This window comes from Eriocheir sinensis, chromosome 40 (genome assembly GCF_024679095.1).
Source record: "Eriocheir sinensis breed Jianghai 21 chromosome 40, ASM2467909v1, whole genome shotgun sequence".
NCBI lineage: Eukaryota > Metazoa > Arthropoda > Malacostraca > Decapoda > Varunidae > Eriocheir > Eriocheir sinensis.
In genome coordinates, this window is record NC_066548.1 from 1,942,226 (window position 1) to 1,962,737 (window position 20,512).

Sequence of the window (20,512 nt, forward strand, 5' to 3'; positions counted from 1 at the left end):
AGGGAACAGAAAAACAGAGCTCAGTGCAGAGTGAAGTATATATAAGTGTGCGCAGTAAAGTGACAAACTGGGCGTAGTGAAGTATATATATAAGTGTGAAGAAGTACCAAGGAGGACCTAAAAGAAGCGGAACAGCTCAAAAGAAGAAGAAGAGGAAGAAGAAGATTGGCAGCAGTGGGGGGAGGAGTCTGCCCGTCAGCTGGGAGTGGACGCTTCTAAGGTCACCAACTATAGCGAGTGTTGCGGCTATTGGGTTGTTTGGCTCTCATAATCGGTGACTAGTTCGGACACGCTCTTTGCAGGACTTAGAAAAGGAAGTGGTAGGTGAAAGTGTGCCTGCCGCGTGTGAGTGCAACAACGTGTGGCCTTGGCGGAGGCTGGACGCGAGATAAACAAAGATCAGCTGAGCCGCCACTTGACACCCACTGCTCCTGCTGGATTTAAAGAAACTCTCGCTCCATGCTGCGGTTTTAAGAATGTATACGTGATGCATAAAGCGTTCATGAAATCTCACCCATCTATAGATCAACCCGCATTCAGAAATTTAATTCCAAAGAGGTTCAAGCGCTTGCCATGTTTTGTTGGCTGATGAATAATCACGTGAATTTATATGGAAAATATGTGCGTTGATCTTAGCATGTTGGAGTGACCCAGTGAAAATGAAGGTATCAGGAAAAATTAGTGAATTGTCGAGCTGTTCCATTCGATACTTGGAACTGCGGACGTACCATTCAGCACGGCCTGACTGGTGTCCCTCTGTCGCCTCCTCCTCCTTCCTGTCCCAGAGACTGAACGCATCCAGAAACCTTTACAGCAAGGATCTGTATGCACACTATGGCTGTGTCAATGCAATTGAGTTTTCCAATGAAGGAGATCTACTTGTATCTGGTAGGTATTAATCTTGGTTGAGTATGCACATGTTTTTATCTTTAGTAAATGTGAAGTTTAGGTCTAACTAACTTACTTTGAGCATGTGCCCAGGGGCTTGTCACTTCACACACTTGCTACCTCTACTCTCAACAGTCCCACAGAGCAAGCTCCCACACAGCTGCCCCATCAATCCTGAATCCATCCTGGCAGGATCAGTCAGCTTGCCCTAGTCATGAATTACATGGGCGTCCCCTTGGTCTCTTCCACTCACGCTTGTCTTGTACAGAAATAACCCTGTTAGCAGGATTGACATTTTGAGGCATGCCACATTTCCATGTAGCCAGAGTTGCCGTTCATGGACTAAGCTGGTAACAAGCTTCAAATCAATTTCACCATGTAGCTGCTGATTTGACACAAAGTCATTCCAGTGATACCCCACGATCCTGAGAAGGCACTTGATACCAAAGGCATGAACAGACCTCCAAGTCACTCTTCAGGATCCATGTCTCACAGCCATACAAGAAGACAAGGAGCACATATGACAAAAATATTCAAATCTTTGTCTGCCAGCATAGATATCAACTCAATATACTTTTTTTGAGTGAGTCCAAAATACTGGTCCTCCAGAGTCCATAACACATGGTGTTATTGTAGTTTAGGTCCACCACCTCAAAATACCATATGCAACTTCACATGATTACAGAGTGAAAATGTGATTTTTTTCCATCATTGCTGCCTAGTTGTAGTTTTCAGGGCCTGGGCTTACACTCGTGTGGTCCATCTCCATATCTGTATTTGTCCAGCTTTTCCTTAAAGTTGTGCACACTCTTTGCCAATACTACATCCTCACTTAGTCTGTTCCAAACCTCTATGTTTCTATGCAGGAAGCTATATTTTTTTATGTCTCTCAAACATCTTCCTTTTCTCAATTTTTTACTGTGTCCTCGGGTGTTGCTGGTGTGGTTCTCATGCTACTGGTCTGGCATGAACAATGGTGCCCATCTTCAGGGGATAGCTATAGGTATCTCCAGCCAACTGCAGCCATTTGTGGTTGAGGTTACTCTGGTTGATGAGCATACAATGAAAGTGAGGCTGAAGCACACACTGGGCTTCATGTCTCTTGCTGCAGAGTATGCTCCTATCAAGATGTGTGAAACTGAGGAAAAGGAGGTGTTTTACGCCAAACTCGACTCCATATTAGGCCAGTGCCCCCTTTGGGACACACTCATTGTCTTGGGTGACTTCAATGCAACTACTAGCACTGACAGGGTTGGCTACAAGCTATGTGTTGGTCTCCATGGTTCCAATACCAGGAACATTAACAACTCTCTCCTCCTGAATTTTACAAAATTCAAGAGGTTAAGAATTTCAATTTCTTTGTACTAGAGACCAGAGCTGCACCACTGGACTTAGTATAGTACGTAATGCTGGAAGGGTAACTTTGTAGATTCACCACATCCTTGTAAGTACTCATTAGAGGATCCTTCAGAATTGGAGGGTTTTCTGGAGTTCTGAGTTCTTTGCAACTGATTATAGGCTTGTTGCAACCAGCTGCTGAACCAGCAGAGACCTGAACAGTCGGGGTTCACACCTGGTAAGCCAACAACTGACCGTATCCCAGCACTTTGCATACTGGTGGAGCAGTGAAGTGAGTTCCGACAGGGAGTGGTTGTAGCCTATGTCGATCTCAAAAAGGCGTTTGATGTAGTGCAACACGAGACACTCTGGTGGTGGTGGGGGGGGGGGAAGAGAGAGAGAGAGAGAGAGAGAGAGAGAATCAAAAGTTTTCACTGGCCTCATAATAATAATACAGTGGGATTTTTTTCTAGCATCCCATAATCATACTTTGCAGCTGCTAATTGCTCTCTTATTCTAGGTGGTGATGACCGTCGAGTCCTGCTGTGGAATGTGGATGGTGCCTTGTCTGGGAGTCACTCTCCACGCATCATGAAGGGGGAACACAATAGCAACATCTTCTGCCTCAGTTTTGATTCAAGCAATACAAGAATATTTTCAGCTGGAAATGATGAACAAGTTATTGTACATGACTTGAAAACGTAATTATGCTGTTATATTATACTAAAAAATGGGTTGCATGTATTTTATTTTTATGAAGAGTAGGGTGTACAAAGTCTCGAGAGTTGGTTATAATGCTTATATATCATCAGCAGCAGCAGCCTGTATGACCTGTATCAGCATGATGTAGGTCTCCCAAACATTTCCATTTGTTTCTGTAGTGTGCCTCTAGTTTCCAATTTTAATGTAAATGTCTAGTAAGCTTCTTAATTTCATCACACCACACTGATGCCCATACTGATTGATTTGACATGCTCTGAATGGTTACCCCTTGAGTCTTTTTAGATCAGTTATTTCCCAGTCTGTCACTTTTTTTGTCTACCTGTTGCTGTCTCCCATATGTGTCCTGATCGTTGCAATTCCTGGATTTCAGTTGCTTTCATTGTCATTTTCTTTCATCATTTTTCTTATTTATTAATAATATCTCTTACCCATTATAGTGATTCCCAGCACTTATCTCTCCATCCATCTTTGAGTACATTTCAGTTTATTTTACAGAGGCTTGGTAAATGTTCATTTTCCTCACCCATATGTCATGATGGGAATCAGGTTCTAATTCAAACCCTTCACTTCATGGGAATTGCTCTCCCAAAATAAAAATTTATGGATTGATAGTGCTGAAAATCCTATCAGTTATCGGAAATTAAATAGTGACCTCACTGTAGAAATTTTATTGTTTAAAGATGCTCTCAGTGTTCTTTTGCAGGTCTATGGGGTTTTGGGGGGAGTGCACCAAACATTCACAGAAATTTTGTATTAACAGGGGTCCATGCCCCCTAACCCTTGCAAATAAAGGGAGACAGGTGTACTCCTTTCCTATTCTGATTCCCTTATTTCTCCAGTTCAGCTTTTTTGAAAATTTCTTCAATGTACAAAAATTAAATCATTAGAAATCCAGGAGACAAAAACCATACAAGTAGAAAAAACAAAACAGCACAGTCTTCTACCTCATAAATTTCGTTGCCATGTTGCCTCTCTTTCTATCTTTTATTGATTGATATTTTCTTGTTGACTGCTCTTCTGAACTTGCTAACTTAATGCCTCCCCCCACTCCCATAGCCCCGCTGCACTTGACTTTCTACTCTAGCTCTGTCCACATCCCTTATGCAAAAGTTAACCAGCATCTTCATTCTTTCATCCCTAACACTGGTAAACTCAAGAACAATCTTCTTTCGTCTGTATTTCCTCCTGCCTACAACTTGAACTCTTTCAAGAAGAGAGTACTGAGACACTTCTTCTCTCAAAACTGACCTCTCTTTTAGCCACTCATCTAAAATATTTTATAGGGTCAGTGATTAGCAGGCTTTTTTTCTCATTACTCTCTCTCTCTCTCTCTCTCTCTCTCTCTCTTTTTTTTTTTTTTTTTTTTTTGAGCTGCCTCCTTTACTGTAAAAAATAAATAAATAACATGGAGACAATATGGAAATATCTTTCAAAATTTCTGTGTTTAGAGATACTAACTTATAATGCTAAGAATATTTGCTTTCAGGGGTGAAACATTAGATGTGTTTCTGCATCGTGAGGCTGTATATGGTGTGTCTGTGAGCCCTACCAGTGATTCTGTGTTTGCCAGTGCTGGAGAAGATGGACGAGTTCTTCTTTATGATATGAGAGAACCTGCTGCCACAGGTAGGTGCTCTTGCAGGGCAAGTAATTTCTTACTGTATGCACTGATGCACCAAGCTTTGTGACGTTTCAGTTCATGAATTTGTGTTTCTGTTTTGTAATTTTTTTTAACATTAAGAAGATCACAAAGCAATTTGGTCATAAATTTACCTTTTTTTTTTTCTTTTTTTTTTTTTTTATACAGCAAAGGAGACAGCACAAGGGCACAAAAAAAAGGAAACAACAATTTAAAAAACAGCCCGCTACTCGCTGCTCCTGTAAAGAATCCGAAGAGGTGGCCGAAAGAGCAGTCAATTACGTGAGAGATGCCATTAATGATTAAGAATGATTGATTTCCCCAGATCCTGTGTGCCTGGCTGCGTACTATGATGCCTTCCATGCTGTACAGTTCCATCCAGTAGAGCCGTTATTAGTCACTGCCAATTCCCGAAAAGGAGTCTCCTTGTGGGATATTCGTCAGCCCAGGATGTAAGTAGGAACTTTCATGAAAATTTCCTGTTTAATGGAGATGAAATATATTGTGTTATCTTTTATATTGTAATGCTTGTTTTTATTATTTTTTTTATTTCAGTGTGATATATGTGAGAGGATAGTTTTTTGTTTTCAGTCGAGACACTGCATATTTTTGTGTTCTGGCTTCCTTCATCATATTTTCAAATATTATCCATTTTCTTTCCCTCCTGCCCTCTATCTCAGCCATTATAATACTTATTCTATAATTTAACAGGAAGCTTTTCCCATCCAGTAACTACATTCACATAGCTTTTGTTCATATCTTCATCCTACTCTCTTCCAAGACACATGCTTTGTAAAATGTAACACTTCACCATGTCTCCCATTAGACCTTTCATGACTTCATCTTTACCAGACTTTCCTGCCCTTCCTCACATGTCTCAAGCTTCACCATCCATACTCTTGTGTAACATTTCAACTGCTTGGGTCTTATAATCTGGCACTCATTCCACACCCATACATCAGTTGCCTTTATAAGATACTTTTATTGTATTTCTCCTATTTCACCTTTATAACAATTTCAGCCTATCCTTGTTCAAGCCTTTTGTATTTTCAAAGTATCCATTTGATCAGTCTCATTCACCTCACCTCTTTCCACTATGTCTGTAAGGTTTGATCTCACACTTTTGTCACTTTGCACTCTTGCCTAGTCCTTAAAATCCATTATCAGATATTTTTTCTTTTAAACCATGCCCTCACCTTTATTACCATTAATATTCAAACTGCATCATCTACAAACATTCTGTAGGAAGGAAAGGTTTATGGAGTTCAACTGTAATGTTTCGTTATCCTGCAGACCTGTTATACGCTATGGGGAGAAACATTGTGCACAAGCTTCCATATGTGCCAGATTCAACAGGAATGGCAGCCAAATTATTGCACTAAGGAGGAGGCTACCACCTGTTTTGTATGACACACACAGCTCAAAACCTGTCTGCCAGGTAATAACAACATATTTTTTCACCTTGACATACCTTTAGAAATGGAGGAAATTTAGTTGTAGAATGGATGTTACGGATATATAACTTACCATGGCAGGGCCGTAATTTCTTTGGGGACTAGGGAGGCTATACCCCCCACAATGTTTTCTATATCAGCTTCAAAGTGCCCCTAAAAGAGCTTATTTAAAAAAAAAATTACCCCACTTGCACATGCTTGCTTTGCTCACCACCCTTTCCCCCCACCTAAGGAACCTGTGATCCCTCCTGAGTGTAGGTGATTGTTAATTACTAAAATATTTCACAGTTTTAGCCACATTTATACATGACTACTTTTGCATAATGATACAAGAAACAATAATTATTATATTTTATACAGTAAAATTGCTTGCATTGGTGTGTTATTTAAATATGGTTTCTTTAATTCATTGACAGGGCTAAAAGATTGTGGTTATGTAGAATGTTTCTCTTGACATGAACTAAGCTTGAGAAGTGAGGCTACAATTCCAGAGATATACTGATGAAGGTCCATGGAATCAGTTACATGGCATAGGTCCATATAGGAGGAGGATGCAAAATTTGAAATAGTTCATTTCAGTAGAATGCACTTGGTTTTGCTTGCATAAGAAAAATACTTTTTGAATGAGGGTCAGGCATTTACAAAATTGTATTTGTCTCCATTCTTTATAAAGTCAGAAGAATGAGGATAATAAGTAAGGGGTCTCATACTTACGTAACTTATTATTTCCATGCATAATTAAATCAGAAGTGATATATTTTCATTGTACACTTTTAGTTCCAAATCGTTTAAAGTCTATGTTAAGTTAAGGTTCTCAACATCAAACATTTATTATGTACATTCCCTCCACATGGAGTTATTATCTATTTTGTTATCTTTTTCCAGTTTGATGCTGAACATTACTACAATTCATGCACCATGAAAAGCTGTTGTTTTGCTGGTGACAATGACCAGTTTGTACTCTCTGGCTCAGATGACTTCAACCTCTACATGTGGAAGATACCAGAGAGCAACAGTGGAAGTGAGTGATAAGTATATCACTGTTTAGTCATGTTATGAGTAATGGAAGTCTTAATGAAAACAATAAGCTGCCTTAGACATTAAAACTTTGATATTTTTGTTTCAGCTGTGGGTAGGGTGTAGTAATGAAAAATGGAGGTTTTACTCAAAAGTACCCAAAAAATCATACAAATTTTGATTCAGTACCACAATGAGTGGATTGTAATGAGAAAAAATCTATTGGCTATCAGATTGCTCCTTTCTCAATAGATACCACTTGCATGATGTATCGTAGTAATGGGGATGCTTTTCTCATGCTTGATAGTACATCAATGTTTTATGCAGCATTTACCATTGCCTTCATCAGAGTGGTTGCTGTATACATGTACAGTCCAAATATATACACTATTCATGAGAGTTCATAAGACATTTTTGATAGGAATGAAGTCGCTTGTCATGTCTTGTTTACATTGACTTCTGCAATTTTGGTGGAAACTAATACAGTTCGGAGTGTCAAACTCGCTTATTACTACACATAGAAACTAATATCTACATGTTTCTATAAGAAATTAGCATTTTTCATTATCTCTGAAAATATTTATGATACTAAAAAATAAATGCAGCCCTGAGCCAAATTATATGAGATGAAATACAGTCATCCCTTAACATTTATGGTTTTAAGTTTCATGGATTTGAAGAGTATGGTGGAACCTCAGTTGCCGAGTGACCCACATCATGAACAAATCGGTTTCCGAATATCTTTTCCAAAGAATGCAATGTTTCCCGAACAGAATTTCAGTTCCCGTACAGGCAGGCTGAGCATGCACTCAGTCAGCTAAGTCCCACCAACCATCCTTCTCCCACTCCTACCATCTGTCTCCTTTATAGCTTATTAATTATTTTTATAACCTTTATAACCTCTTATAACTGCTTCTAAGATTGTTCAGTAGCACTATTTTTTCTGTCAACATCAATAGTTTTCTATTTCTCCTGGACACTTTGCCATCTTATTGAATTATGTTTAGCTTTGATGTGAGTAACCTATGTCCAGAAGCCATGTGGAAAGCATGTGATGAGGACGGTTAAAAAATCAGCAATACTAATGACAGTTTAGGATGATACATAACTGAGGAATGAGGCAGAAGTGGCAGCATTGGCCACCTTTAGCATTTGATAACACTGCTGCCATAAGTGTTGTGGGAATTTCAAATTTACATTGCACATTAAGGATCATCATCATCTCATTAATGCCTGCTCCAAGGAGCCCCCACCACATTAAGGAATATTTTACATAGTATTTATTTTTTTCTTGAATAATCAGCAAATACTTAAATCTTAAATCTGCCGATAAAAAGGGAACTGTATACCTACTGTATGTTTTATATATTCCCTCTGGAAGTTTTAAGCATATGCCCACCAGAAGTTTTGTGCATATTTCCACTTGACATTTATACATGTTCACTTTTTTGAAGCAATGTAATATTTATACTTTTGTTTCAGAAAATTTTGTGTCTGAAGCTCACATGGTGCTAAAAGGTCATCGCTCCATTGTCAATGAAGTGAGATTCAATCCACAAAACTTCATCATTGCATCTTCAGGAGTTGAGAAAATAGTAAAGGTATGTTAAGAAAGTGTTTTATTTTATTCACTTTGTGCATTGTAAGCTAAACTGATCATGATATGTTTTTTGTACCTCTGGCAGTGACAAAAGACAGATAAATAACTGGATTTTTTTTTTTTTCTTTTTTTTTAATAAGTGCTCGGTACACACATGTACACCTGTCCCCCCGTATTCATAAGCTCACCATTTGTGGTTTTGCACATTCACGGATCTACAGCATCAAGACAACAATCTAACAGACTTTATATTAATTCTATATTTTAGCATTATTTTAATTTGTAATCATTATCTAATAATTTATAAACATATATATTTCATTCTGGGGACATCTGGGAACTATTGTGTCAAAGGTGTTTTGGGTGTTGGTCTCATACCAGTAACAATAACCCCTAGGCCTACCAAAACCTAACCATCAGGGTATGAAATGCAGGGTGATTTTTTGAAGCTACTTTTTAAAAAAAAAAGTGCATCCTATGTGACGAGAAATACGGTAATCTACCACTGATTTTCATCACCATTCCTGATATTTTTGATAAACTTAGTAAGATTACTATAAGAATTTTTATCATCATAATTTTTTAAAACTTCTATTCACAGCTTTGGAGTGGGTTGTCTCTTCCCGGATCCAAAGGCAACTTGAGAACAAACTCATCGGGAAATTTTATGACCAGAAGAGTGTACACCCATGATGAATACATTGGACTTGTCATGGAAAGTGGCCAGGTAGTTGGGGTATGTTCTGGGGTCACACAAGGAGTTGTAACACAGTGGATGTAGTTAAGTTTTCCTATAAACAAAATATTTTTCTTACATTAACTGTACCTCAGCATATTAAATTTACACAAAAATAATCACAATCTCATAGATATTTTAAATTTTTGTTAGGCACAGATGGTATTTAATATTTTAAAAATTAATTAATCAATATCATGTAATAATGTGATCATAGTTGTTAGTGAGTAGGGTAGGGTAATGTGGCTCCTTTTCACTGGGATGTTTTTCTCGTCTGACTGTGGATTTTTTTAAGTTCTGCTTTGCATTTGTAACAGCTGTCAGTTTTGCACCTCAACAGTGATCTTGGCTCATTTAGATTATTTATTTCCCACAAATATTATGCCAATATTTTTAAAGTTCTCTAGCCTTGGCACACAAGTCTGTGGTGTGCATTATGGCAACCTGCTGCCTCACAGTGTGTCAGATTGCATGGATGATGTATGAGAGCCTACTGATAGGAGATAGTTGTCAGTATCAGTAATATGCAGGCAGCAATGGTGAATGTTGTCAATTGTAGTAAATTTTGAGTTTCAAATAATTAATACTGTTACAGACAGTTTTGTTCATTTATAAAATCGCTGATTATAATTATTAAACAGCCCCGGTGTTGCCCTCTGCTAAGAAAAGTAGTTTGTTATTCGAATAGTAGACTATGAAAATACATAATAATAATAATAATAATAATAGAAATTTTTATTTTTATTATAATTGTTGTTATTATTATTACTATTATTATTATGTATTTTTGTAGCCTACTACTACAGAAGGCAGCACCAAGGCTCTAATAATTATAATCTGCAATGTTTTAAATGAACAGAACAACTGTCTGCAACAGTATTAATAATTTGAAACTCCAAATTGACTATAATTGAAGGTATTCATCGTTGGTGCCTGCATATTATTGATACCGACATCTATTTCCCATGTGCACCCTATCATATATCATCCTCGAAATTGGACACACTGTGAGACAGTAGGTTGCTAGAGCAAGATAATGGACACCTTAGACTTGTGTCCTGTGGCTATAGCAATACCTGCCATCCTGCCCACAAGTACTTGTAGTGTCTGTTTGTTAGGCTAACACTTACTACAAGTTTAAATGAATTCCTGTGGATTGAGCCTCCTATTTTTGGGACCCAGTAGATACATAGATGGATGAAGTATCAGTATCAGGATCCTTGAGTTATTGAAAAGGATAATTAAAAAGATTCCTAAGAAAATTGGTGCTGCTTGAATAAAAGCTCACATCTGAAATTCCTAGTTAAAAACCCTATTTGACTAGAGGTAGATAGTTCCTTAGTGTGAAGGAGGGATACTTTGTCACTGAAAAAGATGGACTAGATTCCCTGTTGATTAATGGAGAAACATTTTAGAGACATCCAGATTTGGCTCACCCTTTTATAGATTGTCATACTCAAGAAAATGAAAACCATCATATTTTTGAGATCTCCCGTCTTTCAGGATGTGAATCATGATTATAGTCATGGTAGCATGGATGAGGATCCTCGCATGATGGCCTTCTTCGACTCCCTAGTGCAGCGTGAAGTTGAAGGATGGACATCAAACACTGACCTTTCAGATGACATAGACAATGATGCACAAGGCTCAGGCAATGATGATGACACAGAGACCACCACCACCACCACACAGTCGTCCTTTTCACGTGCAACATCACAGTCAGATGATAATGATTCTGATGACGGTAATTATTTTTATTTAGTTTGTGTAGGAAAGCTGCATCATTGTATATGTTGTGTCTGATCACAAGTGACTCAGATGTGCAATTTGCATTAACATTTATCCACTGTTAATATTATTTCACATAATTTTTGTAATCAGCTATGTCTTTTTAATTAACAAACATTTGCTTAATGCCAATTTTAATTCACAGGAGCATTTGTCAAATGGCACATGGTGCCAGAATTAATTTATTTTTTCAGTGTATTAAATACTTTTTTTTCCAGAAAAAATGTCTGAAATTCACCCTGTGTCCTATCAAGGACTAGGAACTTTTACAATCAACCTTTAGGGCCGGCGCTTATTACATTTCAGGGCAGGGCAAAGCAGCACATGATTTTGTATCTACCTTATTTCCCTCCATAGAATATGTGCTTTTTTCTACTCAGAAAAAGTCTCAGAAAATCACCCTGTGTAATATATCCTCCAAGTCAAGGTTTAGGGTTGCCTGGAAGTGGTGATTTGGCTCTACAGAAATGAAACAGCCTAGGTGGCGGTGCTCAAAAGGGGAGGTGTACAGGAGCGAAATTGGCTTGGTGGCCCATTTCACTTTATCAGACAGTCAGTGGAAGTTGGTCAGCAGTTATATTTACTTTTTCCACAAAACCAAATACCACCTGATTTTTTGCAGACATTTATATGCTGATATAGTATGAACATCCATAATACCAAAATGCCATAAGCTGAACTTGTATATCTGAAAGAAAGGATTTATTTTTATTTTTATTTATTTATTATTATTTTTTTTTAAGATGGCCTGATGGTCGGCCTGAGCCCGTCAGGGTGCAGGCAATTGTTTATTGTGGCACCATTATTATGGGCTCATGCTGCCCCCCGGAGCTCATTCTTGATTTCACTTGCGCTGTACAGCTTCTTCTAGAGTCCAGGTTGATAGGTGGTCTTCAGGACAGCATGTGGGTAGTCATAGGCCACTCGGCCTATGTTGGCAAAACTTTGTATAAATATCTCAAGTTATCCTAATAACTCTATCCTTTCCTTCTGTTATTGAAGGAATGGGCAGGTGTAATTACTATCCATGCTTTCTTCTAATTTCCTACACTGGATTGTGTTGGGGAAAGCTGAAGTTTTGAGTAACAATTAGTTATCTTATTTGTTTTTACTGTTGTGTGTGTGTCCAGAAACGAATGGAGGACCAGGTCAGGAGAGCTCTGATGAACAGCAAGCAACCCGACAGAAGTTAAATCAACTTCAGAGACAACACACCAACAATGGCTCACCAAAAAATGATAATGATGATGATGATGATGATGAAGATGAAGAAAGAGATAAAGTTAGTATGGTTGATCAGCAGTAGTGATTAGAAAATAAAGTGTTTTGGCTTATTCCAGCTTGTGAGTGCAGCAGATAATATTTCACATTAAAAAATGTTGTCCCTTAGTGCCTCTGTAGTGCAGAGGTTAGCACACCTAGCTGTGAATCTATGGGACTGAATTTGAATCCTAGCCTGGACAGTCGACATGAAGTCCACCCAGCTGTTTTCCTTCCTTTCAGGGTGGTCGATAAATGTGTACGTGAAGAAACCTAGGGAAGGTAAACTACGGTAACCCAGATGTCACAATGGGCCTGCGTCCCGGGGTAATGGGTTATTATCCAATGCAGGCTCAAGGGTCAATATAATGGCACTGAGTCCATTCACAACTTTAGCATATGCCCCAAACTTTGCTTTGCTTTGTCCATGAGACATGAAGCATAAGAATACATGTCCCTGTCTTCCATTGCATGTTATATAAGGCAACTAAAAGGCGTAGGTGGGCAAGCAGTACTTTTAAAGTATACCAGTCATAGAGAGTGGAACTGGCAGAAAACAGTAGTAGTGGTAGCAATAAAAGTAATTCCTAGTGGTTTGCTTTTTTATATATATTTGAGTTTGGTCCCTGAGCCTGTGGTGGGTGGGAACCCTTTAACTTGGGACACGGCCAGTGCAACATCTGGGTTACCACAGTACCTTGCCCAGGTTTCCCCAGGTACCCGTTTCTTGACCATCCCAAAAGGAAGGATGAACAGCTGGGTAGGCTGCAGGCTGACTGCCCATATCAGAGTTCAAACCCAAGCCCACAGATTCATAGTTAGGTATAGTAATTGCTGCACCACAGAGACAATTTTTCAGCTAAAAAGGTTTTAAGTAGTGCCTAGTCATAGATAAAACTGATACAAATATTTACACGAATTATTTTTTTTAATGTTTTATTTTTATTAAATACACCATAAATAACTCCGTTTACAATATTTCATAACAATTATATCTTTATACGACAGGCTTCTGGAGGAAGTGAATGGATTATGCACCTGATTGCCAAGAAACGAGCTAAGCTGAGAATTGCAAAGCGGGCAAAAAGGAAAAGGAAGCACCTTCGCAGACATCACAAGAAAACTCAACATCTTCTTCGCTCCTTTACTACTCAAAGAAGGTATTTCATCACTAACTCTGGTTGAACTTTTCTTGTGCAACAAACATGTTTTTATCCCAAGATCCAGGCAGTGTACTTTTTACAGATATTTATTCCTATCACCAGAGTCATTAAAATGTCTTGTTCATGTGAAGGATTTCTAAATGAACTCTCCACTTCAGTTATTTGATATCCCTGTTACCCAGTGGGGGAGTTTAAAAGCTGAGTTCAAATAGAGGACAACCCTGTTATCTGTTCCTCTGCAGCAGGTAATAGGGTACAATAACTCTCCTTTCTCTAAAAGCTGTAAGGCAAAGCACATATGATATTTCATGTACATAATTTCTTATACATGACAGAGATGACATAACTCTCCTTGCTATATTTCTTGCAAGTATAACCTATTTAACCATGTGGTAAGGTAGGTAAAATTGGGGGATACGCTTTAGAAGTGTGTAGCCTTGATGCTCATCTTTGTCACATTGGCCTTTGATCCTGTAAGTTACCACAGCTAAGCTACCCCAGGTTTCTGCTTTTACCCATTGATCGACCAACCCAAGAGGGAGGATGAGCAGCTGGGTGGAATGCACTTAGACTGCCTGAGCCGGGATTCAAACCTGGGCCCTGCGAATTTGTATCTAGACGTGCTAACCACTGCACCATGGACAAGTGTAATGTTCACTAGAACACTCTAACCTATTTTGTTGTAAAACTTGATTTTTTTATGTTTAAGAACCTTACACTAAGTTTTTATGCTGATTTTTAATTGACTGAAAGGTTAAAATATGATAGAGAAGCAGTGTTTAGTTTTCAGAAAAGAATCATCTAGGTAAAAGTCAGCACCACCTCACTTGACCTTGATTTTTTTTAGCAAATTAGACTTTTACACAAGCATATGATTATGGTAACCTCAAAGTATGTCAAACTTTTAGGCAACACAAAATATTACTTTCATATACCAAACTTTAAAATTACAGCTTTCCCCTTGTAAATTCCTTTCTTGGAATACAGATTAATAGCTTTATTTCTGATGAATTCTTTCTTTTACTTCCTTGTATTACAGATATCTATATCACCCAGAAGGCCAAAACTCTAGTGAGGAACGCCCACTTCAAAGGGAACTCCCTGGCGCTGTGACAGAAAGTGGAGGAACCTTTCGCCAACGCATGTCATATCGTAGGAGATACATGGCTCCATATACCATCATGGTGGTTCATAACACAGAACAAGACTCTGAACCAGAATCTGATGAACAAGAAAATGCTAATGCTAGTGATACTGAAAATAATCACACCACAGAACAGCAGACTAGAGATGACAGTGACAAAGTTGACAATGCGAAACGTTTGCTTTGGTCTTCGGATAGCGAAAGTAGCACAGACAGTGGTCTGTGTCCTCCAAAACGAAAACGAACTACTTTGAGTGACAGTGACAGTGATGTGAATGACCAGATGGAAAGAAGTAATGGACATATTATATCTGAAATAATAGATTCTAGTGATTCTGAAACAGAAAAATCTGTTGTTGAAACAACTGAAGTTCAGCCAAGAAATATGAATAGTGAAGGCAGCAGTAGTACATCATCTTGTCTTCCAAATATTCTAAATGACAACACACTATCAGAAGATAGTTTTGGTGATAGTAATGGAATGTGTGACATCAACAGTGAGCTTAGCATTAGTACTGCTAGTAATGCCATCCCAATCAGTAGTATTTCGTGTGATGAAAATGGCTCTCTCTTATTTGAAACTGAAAACCATTCACTTGTCTCGGGCATTGATCTTCCAAGCACTATTGACATACCAACTACCAATGCTGCCAGAAAATTCATGCAGAATGGTTCAAATCAATCAATTAATGGAACATTTTTGGAGAACACACATGATTGTGTAAATATAGATTTTTCTAATGAAAATGAAAAAAATGAAAATAGTCCAAATAGACAAAATACTGAGGATAATGTGGCAAATAACTCAGAGAACTCAAGCACAAGAGGTCAGTCTTTTAAATTCAAAAAGCGAATGTCTGCTCTTAATGTTAGAAATTACCGAAGACATTCTGAAGATGATCTTTGAAGGCAGTTGCCGTTTTCTTAAAGTTTCAGAATTTTGCAGCCTTATGGAATAGGCCTTATTTATTTATCATTTTTATTTAAACAGCTTTGATACAACCAGCAATGCCTAATAACTAAAATTTGCTTTTTGCAATGAGTTTTACAGATGAATGAAGTAAGTTGTAAGTAATTAACATATTTCCCAGTATCGAAGATGTTGCATCATTGTAGAGGCACGATATTGAAATGCAGTTTTAAGAATTCATTAAGAATCTGTGCTTAATATAAGCAGTTATTTATTATGCTTGCATACACTCACCTTTCAGCATCATTAATGCTACTGTTCCAAATCCTTAGCTGCATCTTTTACACACACACACACACACACACGTGCACTCACATTCTCACTTACTCATTCATTCACTTATTCACTCACTCACTCACTCTGTTTTACATTGACTTATGTTCTCGAAAATTTTATGCAAATCAGATTTTGCAACAACTTTGTTTAACATTCCCATAATGAAGTGTATGGTGCACAACAGGATCTAGCTAGCTGCCTTTTACTTTTTATGGTAGCTGTTTCGTCTCCCAAATTGGAATCCACTATAGTCCAATCGCTAAGGCCTCTTTCACAGTTTCACACGTGGACACTTAGCAGTGCTGCCGCTGGTAAATAATGGAGGTGAATAGAGGCTTTCACACGCAGACATGATCACAAAAAGTATCGCTGCAGTCAGATTTGATTGGTTGGGTTCGCCGCCGGTGGCGGACACAAAAAGTAGTGCTGCTCGTCACGATATGTGGCATTCGATGGGACCTTTCACACGTAGCTGCAGCCGTGCCACTTTTTTTTAGCAGCGCGTGCATGGTTTGACTGCAGTGCTGCTCAGTTTTAGCAGCGCTGCTAATTTGACACTCCCCCCTCCCCTCCAACACTCCCTGGAAAGATCAGCAGCACTGCTAAAATTGAGTCACGCGTGAGTAGTGCTGCTGCAGCGCTGCTGAGAAGGGCTGGTAAGTGTCCCTGTGTGAAAGGAGCATAATTTTAGCAGCACTGCTAAATGTCCCCTTGTGAAAGGGGCCTAAGCTGGATCCCTAGCTCCTAGCAGAGTAAGGAAGGAAGCTTCTCATTGGTTACTGGCAGGAAGGGTGCCTATGTTTCTGTCGCCAGCATCTGGAGAAGGATAATGCAAAGTTCATGTGCTCCTGAACTAAAACCAGTAGCATCTGGTGAAAGATAATGTAAAGTTCATGTGCTTCTAACTGAACCAGTAAACCTCAAGAGAACAACTCTGAAGCAGCATTGCATCCCAAAAGGAGTAGTAACATAGTTTGCCATAAAATGTTTGAGATAAGTACATAGAAGCATGTTGCACATCAGATGTGATAAACTGATAATACTGACAAAACTAAAGAAATCCTTTGTACTATTTTGCTCAAAACCAATAGTACTTGTATGTACAATAACACTACTTAGCTTGTGCAAAAGCAGTGCTATGCACACAAGTAGAGCTGTAAATAATGGTAAAGTGAGGGTGCATTATTGCAAGTTTGCATAAAATGCAAACAGATTTCATATTTATGGGTTATATACAGTCTCCATACTCTATAAAAATGCATAATAATATGCATTGCCCATAACCCAAGTTTATCACCATTTACACAAATATTGCAAAACTACTAAGCCTATCTAATGTATGCACAGAGCTCTAAATCATCATCAGATGTATAGTGCTGTACTACTAAAAGCAGGAAAATAAAAGAATAATGAAACATTTAATCAGTAAAGTAATATAGCACCCAGCCTGATTACTTTTCTCAGTTTTGTCAGCTTTATAATGCTTGGTGTGCTGCTAAAAGAGAGAGCAGCCCATGGCCTTCAGATTCAAAATACCTGAGCTAGAGTTTAGTTCAGGAAGAGGCAGCAAGCACAGACAGAGAAAAAGATAAATGGAAATACTACTTACAAAATCTTACACCAGCTAGACAAAGAAAAGGGTGTTGTGGGACAGAAAGAAAAAGAATATTCTTACCTAAATCTTATCACATCAATTCCCTTTCTGAAAATTTCTGTCTTCCTTTCTTTTCTTGTGTAGCAGGGATGATTGAAATGAAGATAAGGATCATTGAAGGGGTAGCAGTCAAATTTTATTCCCTCTACCTTTCTTCCTCCTAGACCATGCTCCCAACACCCCTCTTCTGCCTATTATTATTTATTTTTAGAGGGGTGAGAAAAATTTACATGATAGATAAATCAAATAAAATACTGATGTCCTGGGTCCCTCTGGGAACTCCCCTTGAGGGGTATCAACCCTATCACTCAATGAATTACACTTTGTCAGTTTATCTAATTGCTCTGTCAAACCTTTCATATACTTTCTCTGAAACACTCCAACTTTTTCTCCTGCTGCATTCATCCCTATTTCCTTTCTCCTTGTATAGGGGCACAATTTAAGCATTCATCACCTCCTCTCACACTACCCCCTTTGCAAGTTAGTTTAGTTTGCTTGACCCTCTCTTTGCTGCAGCCCCCTGCTAATGTAAACATTGTTCCCATGCATTACAGCAGTTCCATTTTCCCATGCCTCACATGAGGTTATCTTACAAGACCACTCTTCCTCACTTGCTGACGGTGTGTCTGCACTAATAATAACATGCGCTAGTTTCACTGTCCTCCACCTCTGTTTCAGGGTCATTCTCTGAGTCATACTCATATGGAGAGTCTTCTAAAAAATTCACTATCTGTCTCATAGTTATAATCTTCATCACTGCTGTCTGAGGGAGGAAACTCCACTATCTCCATTTAGTAGCGAAACATTAGTTACTCCAGTTGTGGGAAGGTTTTGGTTAATAGTATTATCCTACTTCTGCATGAGAAATCAACTCCGTAATTGATTAGCTACTGGGTGTGACTTAACGACAGATGGGTGGCGGTATGTAACAGTTCTCGCGTTTTTTATGTTTCTCGAGAATGTTGTCACCACATGGGGTCTAAAAAGCCAAGATTCACACTCACGAGTTGACCAAACACATCAATGTATTAGCATGGTACTTGTGTACCACATTCATTTTGCTTGGTATCATGAGGTCGCTCGTACACTGTTACAGTTGAACTGAAAAAGGAGATAATTTCTAAAAGTGAGTAAGGTATGGCTAAATCAACAACAAAGGAAAGAAACCACAGCATACCACAATCAAAGTTACCTAAGGTTCTCATGGAAGGTGAATCCCATTCCAAACTTCAGCCTCACTCCTCCATCCTTTCTTTCCTGCAACTTCCAGTTGTGCCAGTAGACTCAACTTCATAAATGAAAAGTTCTAGTTTCCCAGTGGTCAATTAATATTTTTCTTTCAGAAATTATATTCATTACATGACATTGTTTTATTGATTAAAAGATAATATTTGGAAATTAATAAAATTTTGGGGGGATTACTTTTGGTAGCCTGTAACAGATTGATTTTACATGCATCTCAGTGGTAAATGCTGCTTAGGATCTCGCACACTCAGAATCAATTATGTTAAAAAAAACAGGCTGCCACTGCATTCCAAAATCTGGGAAAAAAAAATCCAGAGCACTCCAGGTTCTGAGTATTCCTAATAACTGGTTTTCAACCATTAGTGATATTAAATTCTGCAATTACATATCTGTATATAAGCACACCCACAAAAAGTGTTAAAACCGAAAGCAAAATCAACAGATAGAAACCGCTGTCTGGCACCTCAGTGGTGATCCTTGTCTTCAATTTCACGGCTCTCTGTAATGTTAAATCTTTATTCTTGCAATCCTACTCCAACATGAAATTCAATTGAGGTGTGTATGGAAAATCATCTATTATGGAAAATAGGCAAATCAGCTCATGGATTAGTCAAGTATTAAAATATGTTGAAAATTTTAACAGGAAATTTTCAAAAATAACTTTGGGAAAGGAATGTCTTCAATGCTGGGAAATATGATATTCACTACCTCTTTTTTTATTTACAGTACTTCTGATGGACTTATTTTTAATTAGTCATCATATTATGATACAAAATTAATTAAAATATCATAAGTTTTTCAGCAATGATGGTCAATCATATATGTAAAAAATAAATACATGTATACTATATTATATAATTTTTTGCATTGCATCTAGTCAACCTCTCATCATATTTTCAATACTATATTTTTATTGTTTTTAGTTTCATGCTTTTCTTAAGTCATGAACATCTATAAAGTATAGTGGGTCAACAAATTTATATGATGTTTTAAGACTTGTTTAATGAACATCGTCTCTGTGGCTGCCACTTTTTTATATTGAGTAGCTAGTGGCCTGACTAATAAAACTATAAAAAGTATTGATATATAAATCTGGCATTCCTCAGTCAGTTTCTCTGTTTGAAATGAAGTTTATTTAGAAGACAAAATTTCCTGATATGTTATTTAATGATGCACAAAAAAAGGTATATGGAATAGTTCAATTTAATGTAAAATATTTAGTTGGAGTAATGTACTAAAGCTGTGGCAAAACACGATGCTGCCGATTGTAGCAATGAATACATACTGTTATTTTCTAAGCAGCAACTTAATTTATATAACAGTAATGCCTATGTTTGTTGTAATAAATGTATTTGAAAGACTGTTTTTCTTTCAAATTTATGATTGTCTCCTCAGAGTTTTCTTCAGATTTAAGGGCAGGTTTATGGTATAATAATAATAATAATTATAATGATAAATTATTATTATTATTGTTATTGTTATTATTATTATTATTATTATTATTATTATTATTATTATAATCAAACAATATTGATCTTGGCTACATTGAAAAGAGAGAGAGAGAGAGAGAGAGAGAGAGAGAGAGAGAGAGAGAGAGAGAGAGAGATAGAGAGAGAG

At 37.8% G+C, this 20,512-nt stretch overlaps 1 protein-coding gene across 2 annotated transcripts; it reads left to right on the top strand.

The window, feature by feature from the left end:
* Positions 1 to 16: 16 nt before the first annotated feature.
* LOC127009191 (DDB1- and CUL4-associated factor 5-like) lies at positions 17 to 20,256 on the top strand. Of its 2 annotated transcripts, none has more exons than XM_050882016.1 (12): positions 17 to 888; positions 2,747 to 2,927; positions 4,436 to 4,575; positions 4,914 to 5,040; positions 5,882 to 6,026; positions 6,928 to 7,063; positions 8,542 to 8,660; positions 9,261 to 9,386; positions 10,899 to 11,139; positions 12,314 to 12,465; positions 13,452 to 13,603; positions 14,646 to 20,256. In XM_050882016.1, exons 1-12 carry the CDS (start codon positions 660 to 662, stop codon positions 15,655 to 15,657), a joined length of 2,760 nt encoding a protein of 919 aa, XP_050737973.1. In that variant the 5' UTR covers positions 17 to 659; the 3' UTR covers positions 15,658 to 20,256. The 2 variants fall into 2 exon arrangements, with proteins under 2 accessions (XP_050737973.1, XP_050737972.1); XM_050882015.1 differs by having other exon boundaries at positions 19 to 888; positions 9,261 to 9,395.
* The last annotated feature ends 256 nt before the right edge of the window (positions 20,257 to 20,512 follow it).